At 48.3% G+C, this 14495-nt stretch overlaps 3 protein-coding genes across 3 annotated transcripts; 2 read left to right on the top strand and 1 right to left on the bottom strand.

The window, feature by feature from the left end:
* Positions 1-6622: 6622 nt before the first annotated feature.
* On the top strand, positions 6623-8721 carry J4E83_000842 (uncharacterized protein; the record flags this gene model as incomplete). The annotated part of the gene is made up of 2 exons (XM_049327799.1): positions 6623-6687; positions 6738-8721. 2 exons carry the CDS (start codon positions 6623-6625, stop codon positions 8719-8721), a joined length of 2049 nt encoding a protein of 682 aa, XP_049192317.1.
* Positions 8722-8807: 86 nt separating this feature from the next.
* On the bottom strand, positions 8808-10665 carry J4E83_000841 (uncharacterized protein; the record flags this gene model as incomplete). Its single annotated transcript, XM_049327798.1, has 2 exons — positions 8808-10462; positions 10515-10665. 2 exons carry the CDS (start codon positions 10663-10665, stop codon positions 8808-8810), a joined length of 1806 nt encoding a protein of 601 aa, XP_049192316.1.
* A 745-nt stretch (positions 10666-11410) lies between these two features.
* Positions 11411-13306, top strand: J4E83_000840 (uncharacterized protein; the record flags this gene model as incomplete). Its single annotated transcript, XM_049327797.1, has 1 exon — positions 11411-13306. One exon carries the CDS (start codon positions 11411-11413, stop codon positions 13304-13306), a length of 1896 nt encoding a protein of 631 aa, XP_049192315.1.
* Between the last annotated feature and the right edge of the window lie 1189 nt (positions 13307-14495).

Raw genomic sequence — 14495 nt, 5'->3', positions numbered from 1 at the left:
AGCACTTGCAAAGGTAGCCTTCTAAGTAGTAAGCATACGAAACCTAAGGGTTAACTTAGATTATACCTAATTTGTACACCTGCAACAGTAATCTTCTAGTTTATTAGCAAGCGCTTAATTATAGATAGTAACAGAGCTTTAGAGAAGAAAGAACCTATTATTATGCTACTAGATTATTAACATAAGAGATAAGACTAAGATTTATCTGCGCTACGTACTATAAAGATTGTCTCTAGATTTAATACATTCTGTAGGTAGGCGTTAAAGCGGGTCTACACAAAAAGAATGTTAGATGTCTAGTTATATCTAAGTATAGACTAACGTACAATGTCTAGTAACCTTAGTGCTAGATGTATTTCTACAACACTATCCTTCTTAATAACAGGTCTATCCTAAACTTAGTTAAGATTACTCTTAGTTGTATCCGCTTTAACTGCATCAGCCTTAATAGCGTCTGCAACTAGGTTTAATCTAAGAGTAGTATAGTTACTGCGCAACAAAACTAAGAGTGTAGATAGGTGTATCTAAGTGTAGTCTTGCACAGGCGCAGAATTCTAGCGTACACAAAAACAAGTAACATTAAACCTGTTATTTCTGCTAGGTATATAACCTATGCTGTTACTGCGTAGTTTGCGTTGCGACTAAGTATTATCTAGTAGGTCTACTATAACTACAGAACTGCGCGTGTGTTGTTAGAGGCAATAGAGGTTTGCGTTAGGTTAGCAGGTAGCGACTAAGAGGAATCTTAGTTGTATCTACTACTAGCAGAAAGAGGTAGCTAAGTAGCTATATAGGTGTAGAGGCAAAGCAATTAAGTTAGAATATTAGATATAATTATGTTACAGTAGAGCTACGCTAGTTACAACACACAGACTAACTACAGAGACTCGCAGTATAATAGGTTGCGTAGTTAAGACTTAGTTACATTCTAACTACTCTCTATATTACTATAAGCCTACGTACTATAAGCTAATTAACTTATATAAGGACCTAGCGCTATTATCCTATAAATAACCTTTATACTAGGGCTACAGACTACGCATAATGTAAGACAAATCTTAGTAAGAACCTAAGATAGCCTGTGTTGCCGCTATTAAGTGTACGCATATGCCTAGCCTTCTGCTAGATCTAACTTAGTAAGGTTAGAACTACCTAATACTCCCGCCTATTGTGCGAGTTCTTAGCGAGTAAGCTTCTTAAGCTCTTTATTATTCAGCATTTTATTATCAAACAGACCTGCGTTCTCGTCGGACTCTTCTAAGGCTTTACTAGGCTTATTATCTAAGCTAATCTAGGTAGGCAAATTATTCTTCTCTTGTCTAGAGCTATTCTTAGAGTCTGAACTTAGTATAGTCTCGCTTAACAGCTTCTTCTTCTTAGCCTTAGGTACAGTTAACGTCTTGCTCTTGCGCTTAGTTGCAGTCTTAGAGAATATCTTCTTAGTCTTACGCCTGCGCTTTAGCTGCGCTGTCCTAGTAACCTAATTAGTATAATAGATATAACTAAGACAAATCTTACACTTACGCTGTCTAACACGCCTTAACAGAAGCGTCTAAGAACAATCTAATTATACGGCAATCTAATACCTCTGTAATATCTAGGCAGACTATATAGTTAGCTAAGATTACACTAAGACTAGTTCTAACCTACCTTGTTAATTAGGCGCATAAGTCTCGCACCTTACTTTAAAGAAGTTGCATTAAGCGCGAGCGATTACTGCTCTTAGACGACTGTTATCTTAAACTGCAATATTAAGATCTCTGTCGTCGTTTTCGCCCTACAACTAATTAAGTTAATAAGATGTAACTAAGTTATATCCTAGATGTACTTACCTCTGCCTTGTTAATTAGCGCTGTACGTATCTTAGCGGTCTTAGTCTGCTAGTGCAACGCCTAGCAACGTTAGCAGGGCCTTTACAAAGATATGTCTAAGTCTTTACCTAATTTATTAGGTCTTTCTTGTTCTAACTCTACTCTATAGAGTATTAGACTAGCGGTACAGTTATTCTCTAGACACTAGTAGTATAGCGCTTGTTTACGAGACGGTAGTATGCTAAGCGTATAGTTAGATATAACCTAGATTAAACTGCTTGTACACTATACCTAAGACCTCGTTGTAAACAGAGGGTAGCAAGAGCTCTAAACCCTGCTTAATCTCTCTAAATCCAGCTCTCTCGTACTATATTATATTAATAGAATGTTAAGAGAACACTAAGATAAATCTAAGCTTACGTTTGCACTATAAAACTTTTAGACGTGCAACGCAGCAACGTCTTCGCTGCTAAATGTAGTCTATTATAATGTAAGTATAAAACTAAAGTAAGATACAACTAAGTCTCTACCTTAACAGAGCATATGCGCAGCTCTAAATTAGGCTTGTTAATATTTGCGATAGCTGTGCAGTAGCGTAAGCCGCGGATAATATAGAATAAGCTGTTCTTCTTTTAGAGTGTTAGCATAGAACTAAACTAAGTAGTATCTCTATAATATACTATTAGTAACGCAGGCATTAGATTAGGCCGCGAGAGATACTTTAGGTACGTTAAGTAGTGCCGCTACAAACCCTGTTAGCTATACAGTTTTAACTAAGTATAAACCTACTTACGCTATTAGTGAGAGAAAGCAGTTCTTCCGTCTCGGCATCTTCTTCTAACAACTGTTCCTCGATCTCCTTATCTTTAATAACCTAACCGCTAGCATTCTAGCCCTCTTCTAGACTCTTCTTAGTCTTATCTTCTTCTATAGCCGCCTAGAGCGCGACTATATTCTGCATAGCCTTATTACTAAACATAGTTAGGTTATCCTCTTAAACATACTAGTTAGCTATCTCTATAGTTTGTGCTGTAGCTAGTGTAGTCTAAGATAGATCTTAAACTAGCGTAACTAGAGATAATACGTTTAGTTCTGCCTCTGTAGTAACTTAGAACAAGGTTATAAAGCTGTATGCTATAGCGGGTGTAATCTTAGACAAATTACTAGTTAGCGTAGCTAGAGACAATACAATTAGTGCTGCTTCTTTAGCGACTAGAGATATAGCTACGACGTTATCCTTAGCGCTTAAACTAAGATTTAACTAAGTAGTGTCTACTTCTTCTACACTGTTCGCGTGTAACGTAGGTTGTGCAGACTTTAGATTAGTGTGCACCGGCTTGTTGAATGTAGAGGACAGAGAGAAGAACAACGCTATAATAGTTAACACTTAGTCGCTACTGTTAGATAGTAGCCTATAACTATTAGAGGTGCAAGTAGTTATAAGAGAAGAAGTAAGAGTTTATAAGACTATATTACGACCTAAAGGCTAGGCTAACGCTAGTAATCTCGCACAGACTACTAGTGTTGTCTAATATTTACATTAGACTACAGAACAAACTTAGATGTAACCTGTGCAGACTTGTATACCCTACTGCATACACCTTCTCTACTAGTAGCTGTAGGTTTGCGTACTAGTCGTACTACAGAATACAACTTAGTTATTACTTGCTACCTAATACACTGCTACTATAACTATTATCTTTAGTGCTAGCAGATACTACTTAGTCTAGACCTACTAAGCATTGTCGTCTTCTGCCTACAATCTACAAGCCTAAGCCTTGCGATTATGCTTAGCCTAGGCCTTTACAGCGCTGCGGATCTGTTAGTTAAGATATATCTTAGTTTACTCTCTGTTTACACTTATAGTGCAGTAGTCTTCTTACAGCAGGTAGCGACTAATGCTGCGGTGTATTTTAGTAGAACAATATACGCTAGGTTATTAGCTATCTTAATGTTAGGACATTCTATAGCGGTTAGGCAAGTATAAACTAAGAGTAATCTTAACTTACTACGGCCTTTAATGTTAGCACAGACGGAACACTAGCGACGCAACTTAGGCAAACTAGCGTCTTTCTAGGCTTAGAGATAAATAACCTTCTAATTGTTGTTAGTAAGAGACCTAACTAGAATTTGTCTAATGTGCACTTACGCTATTGCAGAACGTAGGCAGGTCTAGAGTGTTGTTAGAAATGTAAGCTGCTATTTCTCTTAGGCGGACAGTCTATATAGAGATTTAGCTAAGTTAAAACTAAGAGTTATCTTATACATACCTCTTGTTGTCTAAGACGCTTGTTTTAGAAATTATTATTAGAGAAAAGTAGCAGCAGATCTTAGTTAAACTCTAGTATTATAAAATAGCAGTACCTAGCAGGTTAAGGCTTAGAAGCGTCCTGCTGTTTGTTCTAAGCTCGTAGCGCATTCTTTGCAGCCTAGCGCTCTGTTATAATGTTAGTGCGCTCGTTTACAGTCTTGTAAAATTCTGTCTCTATTAGACTAGTTTTGTCTAAGATATGTCTATATTATGCTTACTCTCTATATATTAAAGCTAGAGTTCTCTAATCTAGCCTACAACCTAGTCGAGGTGCTTATAGCTAGCAGCCTTGTACTAGTACCGCTTAGCATAGGCAGACTACACTAAGTTTAGACTAACTTACGGCGGCTCTGTAGACCTTCTTAACATATAACACAACTGCTTCTAGAGTAATAAAGATAAACTTGTACGAGTGTTAGCTGTAATTAGACTAAGTTTACTCTAGCAGCTTTACCTTCTTATAACATCTTCTCTCTAGGTTTCCTGTGCTAACGTTAAGATTAGCGGGACAGTAAAGGGTACTCTTAATAATCGCGTAGGTATGTAACTTCTTATCCTATGCAGTATTAACTTAGACTTGTCTAGTATTCCTAGAAGACGACTTACAAGAAAGACGTAGAGAAGGCTAACAGAGCGGGTCTTGCTTACTGCGTAGATTAAGTAGTAGTGCTACGTCGCTATAAGTACAGACTTATCTAAGATTTGTCTAAAGTTACCTGCTTCTCTAAGATAGCTGTACGCCTACTGCGCTTAAGGTTAATCTTAACGTTGTTACTGTTGCTGTTGCCGCCGCTAGCGCTTATGTTAGCAATAGATAGTACTAAGTCTTAACTACTATAGGCTTTGTAGGTTCTTACTACTAATATTTGCTGCGTAAGTGTAGTAGTAGTAGTGTAGTAGAGTAGAAACGATAGTTGTAGGCTAAATATAGAAGTAATAGACTAGCGCCACTAGCGTGGATTAAGCGAAGGACAGCTTATGTTGCACCCACTTTTTTTAGGGACAGCTCAGTCAAATCTCGAGGACAGCCGAGCTCTACCGTGTAGGTTATGTACTACAGTAAATACCAAGCAAATAATCTGCACGGCGCTCGTGTGGAGTTGCGATAACACAAAATGTGCCCACTTGAGCGTTCTCACCCGGGCCAAGGGGAAATCATACCGAAATATGGATCGGTGGAGAGTTGGCAGGTCGGGTTACGAAAGACACCGAGAGGGGTGGAGAGCAAGGGATTGCTCTGCAAATGCCGTATTCAGTCGCTGGGGAACTGCCTTTGCACACCCGGTCACGGAGCCAGGGTTTGTACATACCGCGCACCTTCCCCCATTTTGACAAGCCCTTCAGAAGTCGTCTCTGGCACAGTCGGTGTCGTCGAGAATCCCTGGAGACGGCTCGCAGAACTACCAAGACATTCTGCCGTGCTTATGCGGACGGGGATGCTTTCCAGCACACGTCGGAAGCTGGCTGCGATGGACGTTGTTGGGGATGGAAATCCTCTGGAGCTACAGGCGCTGACTCTTACTCGTTCATAGACCCTTGAGGCCCACCCTGACCGCCAAGTCGATTCTAGCACGTGCATAGTGGAGTCGTGCATGGATTACGATCGATACAGGTACGTTACCTTCGAGGCGTCCTCTTGTGGCCGCGCTGGAGCCCTCGATCGACTTGGGTTGTGAAATTTGAGGTGGAGACTTTCGCGGCGTGGTTATCCGATGACGTTTGCGGCGTACGTTGGGCAGTCGTAACTACCGTGTACGGCAACGACGAGGCGTGCCGCCGGCAGAAGAGGTTCAGAAGGATGCCAAGGTGCATATATTGGATGCAGCAGCGACGACCATCATGAGATATCCAGATTGAGCGAGATTCAAGCTAGACGACGGCTACATTCTAACTTTGAACGTTGACTTGCAAAGTTCAGCCATCTCGCGGGAGTTTCCTTGCTACATGGAGGTAAGTTTACGCCAGCCAGGTCCGGCCCGACTTCCAGTGCGCCCAGGGTGGAAGTTCGGTCTAGCTTCAAACAACGCCTCGTCTCCCCGCTCAATCTCTTGACCTGCAGCTAGGAGAATTTCTGTCCTTCGCTGACTCGAGAGCCTCGCATTCGTCACATTTGTCAGTGCGGGCGAGGATGCCGTCCGACAAGGGAAGCATTTCTACCATGCGCCTGGATCCACTAGCGCACGGGTTGTACTACCATCCTCATGCGGTAAGAACAGGCTGACCTGTAGGGGGAGGATTAGCCGCAGGTCGCATTCGTGAAATGTCAAGGACCAAAGGGGTAGATAGTCGATGATCGTAATGTTCACCACGTGTACCGCGACTACCGGTGGCGCTTCGTGATGGTTGATCGAGGCTGTCCTGCATGCCAATATAAGCTTTCACAGGGAAGCCCTCGTCGCTTTCTCTCCACACTCGTTCTCGCAACGACGTTGTATATCCAGTCCTTTGCTTTTTGTCTCTTCTTTTTTGCAAGGTTATTACTACCTCTAATTCCGTCACCATGATTGTCATTAAGGCTCTTGCCGTCCTCTCTTTACTTACCAACTTCACTTCTGCACGCATCATGTATGTTGTCACGTGCCAATATCAATGAATGGATGCTAATCAGACGATAGCGACGGCGCCGAGCACACTCCTTACCGCGGCGAGAATGTCAAGCGTGCTGTGAGCGCTACCAACACCACCACTCTTGAAGACTACGAGTATGTCGTTGTCGGATCTGGTGCCGGCGGTGCACCTCTCGCAGCCAGGCTAGCTCTTGCTGGCCACAAGGTCCTTCTCCTTGAAGCCGGTGATGACCAGACCAACACCACTCAGTACAACGTGCCCGTCTTGCACTCTGTTGCCGCCGAGTATGAGCCTATGCGATGGGACTACTTTGTCAAGCACTTCGACGACGAAGAAGAGCAGAGGAGGGACACCAAGCTCACCTATGAGTTGACCGACGGTACCCGCTACACTGGTCCCAGCCCTCCCGCTGGCGCCAAACCCCTCGGTGTTCTATACCCCCGTGTTGGCTCGCTCGGAGGCTGCACTGTTCACAATGCCCTCATCACTGTATACCCATACGAGAGTGACTGGGAGTACCTCCAGTCCATCACTGGCGATTCTTCTTGGGCACCGAGCAATATGCGCAAGTACTTCACCCGCTTGGAGAAGTCGCGCTACCTGCCCAACAGCGTTGTTGGACACGGATTCTCCGGATGGCTCGAGACCTCACTGACCGATCTCACTTTGATCGTTCAGGACCTCAAGGTCATCTCCCTCGTCCTGGCTGCTGCTACTGGTATGGGCAAGAACCTTCTTTCTTCGCTCATTACCACTGTTACTGGCCTCGGCCAGGTTCTGCTCCGCGACATCAACAACCCTGGCGCCAACCGCGACTCCGCCGAGGGCATGTGGCAGGTTCCTCTTGCCATGAAGATTCCAGAGTACAAGCGTGCTGGCCCCGTCGACTTCCTTCACCAAGTCATCAACGCGAAGAACCGGGATGGAAGCCGCAAGTACCATCTCGACATCCAGCTCAACACCCTCGTCACCAACGTCGACTTCAACCAGAACGGTACCACGCCCAAAGCTACTGGTGTCAGCTTCTTGACTGGAAAGTCTCTCTACGGCGCTGACCCCAGGCGCCAATCCGGATCTGCTGCTGGTAAGGGAACAAAGGGATCCGTCACTGCTACTCGCGAGGTCATCCTGTCAGCTGGTGCTTTCAACACCCCTCAGATCCTGAAGCTTTCCGGCGTTGGTCCTAAGGAGGAACTCGAACAATTCGGCATCAATGTTGTCAAGGACCTACCTGGTGTCGGCACCAACCTCCAGGACCGCTACGAAATCCCCGTCATCGGTCAAGCACCCAGCAAGATTTCTCTTCTCAACGGCTGCACATTCCTTGAAGGTGACCACGACCCCTGCCTCGAGAAGTGGGAGACTGGCACACTTGGAATCGGAAAGGGTGTCTACGCCACCAACGGTATCGCGCTTGCCATCACCAAGAAGGCTAGCAACTCCCCCAACGGCAACGCTGATCTCTTCGTCGCTGGATGGCCCGCGTACTTCAACGGATACTACCCCGACTTCTTCGCCAACGCCACCCTTGGCCGCGACGCATGGACCTGGCTCACTCTCAAGGCTGAGTCTCGCAACAACGCTGGTACTGTTACCCTCCGTAGCGCTGATCCCCAAGATGTGCCTGAGATCCGCAAGCGCAACTTCGCTGTTGGCGGTGACGAGGACCTTGACGCCCTTGTTGAGGGAATGAAGTACGGTCGCGAGGTCTTCGAGGATCTCATTCCTCTTGACGGCAAGTTCAAGGAGGTTTGGCCCGGAAAGCAGGTTCAGACCGACGAGCAGTGGAAGGAGTTTGCCAAGTACGAGTCCTGGGGTCACCACGCTTCTTGCACTTGCCCTATTGGTGCCGACGATGACGAGAAGGCTGTTCTTGACGGCAACTTCAAGGTCCGTGGTGTCGAGGGTCTCCGTGTCGTCGATGCTTCCGCTTTCCCCAAGATTCCCGGCACTTACCTGGCTCTTCCCCTCTACATGTTGTCTGAGAAGGCATCCGACGTCATCATCGCGGACGCCAAGGTCTCCAAGTAAAAATAGCGAGTAACGGGAGTGCATAGCGTGACTCCACCATCAAGTTTGGTTGTATATAGCGTTCCTAATGTATATTTGAAAATCCGTTAACACATCCCGGTCAATACGGCCATACCCGCAACGTGATCCACACCCGCTACTTCCTCATCTTCCAATAATTTGTCGATCTTACTCTTGCTCTTGATCCTCCAGAATGCCTGCGCGCCATCTACAAATCTCTTGCTGATATCATCTACATCTTCCGCAGGGCATGCGGCGAAGCACAACCGGAAGCAGTTGAAGCTGTCCATTGCCTTGATCTCCTCGTTGGCTGCAAACATTGTACCGGGAGCTACGAGACATAGGTAGGGCTTCGAGGTCCAGAACACCCACAGAGCCCTAGAAAGGCGGGCGGCAGGTACTTGCTTGGCGAGCGGGTGGGACGCGAAGTCGAAGCGCACCCACACGAACATGCCGCCCAGAGGTCGAACGAAGGAGTAGATCTGCGTCTTCTCGACCACAGCCCAGTCATCCTCTTCGTCAGCGACGTCGACGAGACTCCTTCGGCGGCCAGCTTTTACAGCCTCCTTTCCAGCGTCTAGTGTGTCGCACATCTTCTGCATGCGACGCTCATAGTTGCCTCGGAGGCCTTCTAGCCAGCGCACCCATCCATCCACTTTCCAGCCACTGCCATCGGCAGCGCCTCCCTTACCAGGGTCGTTTGATGCTTGAGGGCCCATGAGCAGTTCTGCCATCATGGACTGCACGAAGCCTGAGGGCTGCTGGGTCGAGGTCTCGGTAATGCGGAGAAGACGTTCTACGAGTGCAGGCTGCGCGGTGATCCAACCAAGACGGCACCCGGGGGCTACCGTCTTGGAAAATGTATCGAGACGGACCACACGACCTTGATAGTCTACGCTGAGGTACGAAGGAATGAGACTGTCCAGGAATTCGAAGCCGGAAGATTTGGTAGGCTTGGGAGGAACGCTGCTAGGCGACGAGGACGGGTACTGCAGGTACCAGTATGGGTCATCCTCGACGATAATGATGTCGTACTTGACGCAGAGAGCGTAAATCTCGGTTCTGCGCTGTACCGATAAGGTGCCCGATGTGGGGTTCTGGCCAATGGTGACGGTGTACATGACATGTGGGCGGCGGCCCTTTGAGTAGTCCCAGTTCTCCAGAACATCTTGCAGACCTCCCTTTCCATGAGCCATCATTCCCTCGTCATCGATGGCTACTGGCGCAATATTGAAGCCTCGTGGCCTGGCGGTCTGGATGGCGTTCATATAACAGTATGTCTCGCACAGCAGCCCTGGCCTCTCATCGACAGGGTCATGTTCGGCTGACCACTCATTGCTGAGCGCTGTCAGCGTCTTGGAAAAGCCATCGGTAGAGCCGCAGGTCAAGATGACCTCTGGCCCGTTCTTGTATGGGACGAAAGGATGCAGGTTCTCCCTCGTGAACTGCCGGATGAACTGGTATAGTGCGGGGTATCCCAGAGCCTGGCCGTATTGCAGCGCAGACTTCAGGTCGATCATGCGCAGGGGATCTGGCACATTGGAGTACTTGGGCACAACGAGGCGCGACGCAGGTGGCTCCTTCTCTCTACGCTCCGAGATGGGTGTTTTCGCGAGTTGGGCGGTCGGAGGATCGTCGGCGGGCGGATCGACGGGCTTGTTGGGCGTTGGCTGCCATCGGTTCGGCTGTGCGACTTTGGCTTCGAGTGTGTCGTAGGGGAAATAGTGATCGTTGGGGAGACCTGGACGTAATCAGTAATCTGAGGCGAGACGGTTGGTCGGGCGCGCGCATACCTCCAGCTAATTGGGCGATCCCGGGAATCTGGAAGTACTTGTAGAATTGTTTGACAGAAGAAGCTTCGCGCGCTCTCGTGCTGCGTGACAGGAAATGCGTAAGATCCACTGGATCGGGGAAAGAGCTCGGGTCAGAGTTGTACGGCGCCATCGTGGCACTGCAGCGGTGTGCGGATAAGGTTTACGCGGACGCGTCAAATGCAACAATGTCAACAAGATCGTCCAATACAAACAATCGCATGCAAAGAGGTAAAAGACGATGGGGATATTCCTGGGTATGGAGTCGCTCCGTCGCCCGAGGCGAATGGTCCGAGGGACCGATAAGGCGCTGATTAGAAATGCCAGAACGGTGACCTCATCACCAAACGGGAAGCCGCATGAGCTGGCTAGGCCACGCTGAGCCACGTCGAGCCACACGTGGGAGCTGCAGCTGGGAATTACCATCTCGAACGACCTGGGATGGGAGCAAGCATGATAACTCCGGTTCTACTGCATCGGGGCGTGAACCTTCACATACTGCCATTGCCGCCGACAACCAAAGCTTTGGAAGCTTCCTACTCGGAGGCCGATCTTACCTAGCGTCTCAGTGCCGTGAAGCCGGAACGTGGGCACTCCACAGGCCCGCATCATGCAGGTCCCGAAGCTCCCCAGAGCTCTTTCCTTGCCATGCCTTCGCCTTCGCCTTCGCTCGTATATTCTCACGTCCTCTCCCACCTTCACCTCGTCCTGTACATGAGCGTCTTTTGAGTTCTTGCCAACCATCGCTCATTGTCGCACATCTCTACGCGCATTCCTATCGATAAGCATCTGTTAAGCCTCGGCGCATCGTCATCCTATTCACTACCAAAGTGTCTTCTCCTACGAGGTCCCGCCACGAGCTGGCATCCATCTACGATATGGAGCCACGGGAAAGCCTCGACGACGAGGGCGCGCCTCCGCAAGCCTACCGCGACGACGAAAACGCGACGACACTTCCTGCCGAGTCAGCCGACGCCATCGCGACTCCCGAGACATCCGGTCAAGAGCACGACACCCCACAAGAGCCCTATTACGCCAACAAGTACATCCCGCCGCGGTTGCAACGTGCATGGAACAATGTTGTCGTATGGGTCAAGGGTCCACAACCGCCCCGACCCTGGAAGATACACCCTTTCTTTCCCAAGATACAGACTGCGCCAATCCAGTTGCTGAACAACTACTTCCCTGAGAGAAGACAAAAGATCGGCCTGCTGGTCTTTTTCTACTTCTGCTGGATCCTGACCTTTGGATTGGTCCTGCATCGTAGCGCGTTTGCAGCGGACATACCTGGATATGGCAGCCCCGTGCGAGTACGGTGTACGGATCGCTTCTGGGACGATGGCAATGGCTGCGGGCTCAACGGCGATCTATGTCGACCCTTCGAGAATAGCACCATGCCATTCCGCTGCCCCGCAAACTGTAAACGCGTGCAATTGCTCAATCCACATGCTGTTGGTGACAAGAATGTCAACTATCGTCCATTGGTTATTGGCGGACCTACCGACGAGGAAAACACGCTGGAGAACACATATTACCGCGCTGACTCTTTCATCTGCGGAGCTGCTATCCATGCTGGCTTCATAAACGACGCGTCGGGTGGCTGTGGGCTGGTTGCGCAGGTTGGCGAGAAGACTGACTACCCCAGCGTAAACAGGAGACACATCAAGAGCATTGGCTTTGATTCATATTTTCCGCGCTCGTTCTCCTTTCTGCCCGGTACGGCAGCTAAGTGTCGCGACCTGCGGTGGCCATTACTAGGCGTATCGCTGACCTTTACCATCCTGTTGTCTTTATTTACTACCTCACCATCCGTCTTCTTTACCTCCATCTTCGTCGGTGTCTTCTTCCATGTTGCACTGGCATCAGACCCTCCCAACTTGACTGATTATTACTCCATAATCAGTATTGCTCTGTCGCGCTTCCTTCCCGCGTCATTTTGCATGTATGCTGTCTACCGGTTTGCAGTGCGTCGCCAACTGCAAGGTCTTCACGCACAAGTAGAGAAAACCATCCTCTGGCTCGGAGGATGTTGGATCGGCGCCCTGAACAACTACACCTTCGACAAGATTCCCATAGAGCGTCTTACACCCCACGATATCAAGAACCAGCCAGGCGCTATTCCTGCGCTTATCATTATTGTCCTCACCCTATTCGTTATCGCCCTGGGACAGGCATGGTCATTCCGTGTCGAAGGTCGTCTACCGCGTTACCTTGCCCTCTATGGCATCCTGGTGGCTGGCATCCTCGCACTTGTCGCCATACCAAGGATGAACGTCCGCATCCACCACTACATCCTCGGCCTGCTCCTTGTACCTGGCACATCCATGCAAACACGCCCCTCGCTCCTTTTCCAAGGTATTTTGATCGGCCTCTTCATCAACGGGACCGCACGCTGGGGCTTTGCCAGTATCCTCGAGACGCCTGGCGCACTTCGTGGTGACGCGCCCATCGGGACCGTACTCCCACTCATCACTGCGCCTATCATCCACAACAACTTCAATCTCCACCATCTGAGGCCCAACATCACCTTCGATTGGCACTACCCATTCCCTGAGCCTTATGATGGAATGAGCGTTCTGGTCAATGATGTAGAAAGGTACCATGAATACGCTGACCGTATGGAGGAAAGCTGGACGTGGACTAGACACATGGAAGGCGTGAACGAATACTTTCGATTCGCTTACATAAGAGGCGGTGGAAGGGGGGATTACACGAAAGCAGGAGTTTGGAGAGCGGATGGTGGCTGGACAGACATGGCCTCCGGGCCATCGTAATCCCTTTGCAAGAGAATGTACTAGTCTTGATCAGCACCGCGTCGCATCGCATGATCTCTCGTTTTAGGCGCTTCACTTGTGGTAGTAAGCGCCTAAAAAGAGAGATCATGCGATGCGGTACGGTACTAAAGACAGCAGTTTATTGTAAGGCTAACAGATCGCTCATCGTTGCTTCGCCTCCACTTCTATCTCGATGAACACATCCAACAAAACGTTCATTCTTTCTCTGAAACTTCCACTCAACTCATCAACTCGTACGAACGTTTTTCAAGCTCCGCATCTGGCAAGGAGGGTATCGTTGCTCTAATGCAACATGACCGAGCGGACGACGACGTCCATACGATGTATATTTCAAATCTGATCGGTAGTCATGTTGCACATTGATTTCGCAAGAAGTGAGCATACGCTTTAGGGAAATGCGTGTTAGATGTTTCACTTTTAGTAAAATTAGAATGCATTGCTGAGATTGCACGACAAGGCAACAGACACTGTCTAGATCCTTCTGTGATACCACGTCGCCTTGAGTATTGAGTCTGGTTAGTTTGTCTTGGTGTTCACTATTCGTCCGCCGTTACGGACCACTCGACCCATGCAGAATGATACGTATCACTAGTTGGCTAAGCTTGCGACCCGCCCAAGGCCGCAGGTATGTCTGTGTCGGAAGTGAGGGCAACATCTCACATCGGGCCATCGCCTGTATCCAAATACATGAATGAACCTTACATTCGTTCGGTGTTTAGTTGAATTGCACAAAGAACACGTGACTGGTGTTACTGTCTGCCGTTATTTCCGTACGGCACATGCATGAGAGTGGTTGAGCGGGGCCATTGTGCAAGTCCTGCCGAAGAGGGGTCGGGAATAAGTGGAGCACGCCTTACCAAGAATACGCATTGTGTTGGTGGCATCATCGGACGACTGGTATGTGTGAACATTTGTAATGTGGATGCTGGCTCGCTCGGCGTTTTGGGAGAAAGACGCGAGCTGCTGCCTGCTGCATTGGGTATATAAGTCAATGGAAGAGGGGGGTTGGGAAGGAACTATCAACAGCTCAACCGCGGCTTCCTCCCCTGCATCATCGGTTATATCATCAACATCATCGCTCGTGCTTTCCCCGCTATCGATTCTCCTACGTTTTGAAGCTTTTGTCTGACCCTAAACACCACAAACCAATCCCCACCAATCAATCAAA

This window comes from Alternaria metachromatica (genome assembly GCF_023757995.1).
Source record: "Alternaria metachromatica strain BMP 0045 chromosome Unknown scaffold_2, whole genome shotgun sequence".
Lineage (NCBI taxonomy): Eukaryota > Fungi > Ascomycota > Dothideomycetes > Pleosporales > Pleosporaceae > Alternaria > Alternaria metachromatica.
This window is presented reverse-complemented; position numbering and strand designations above follow the sequence as displayed.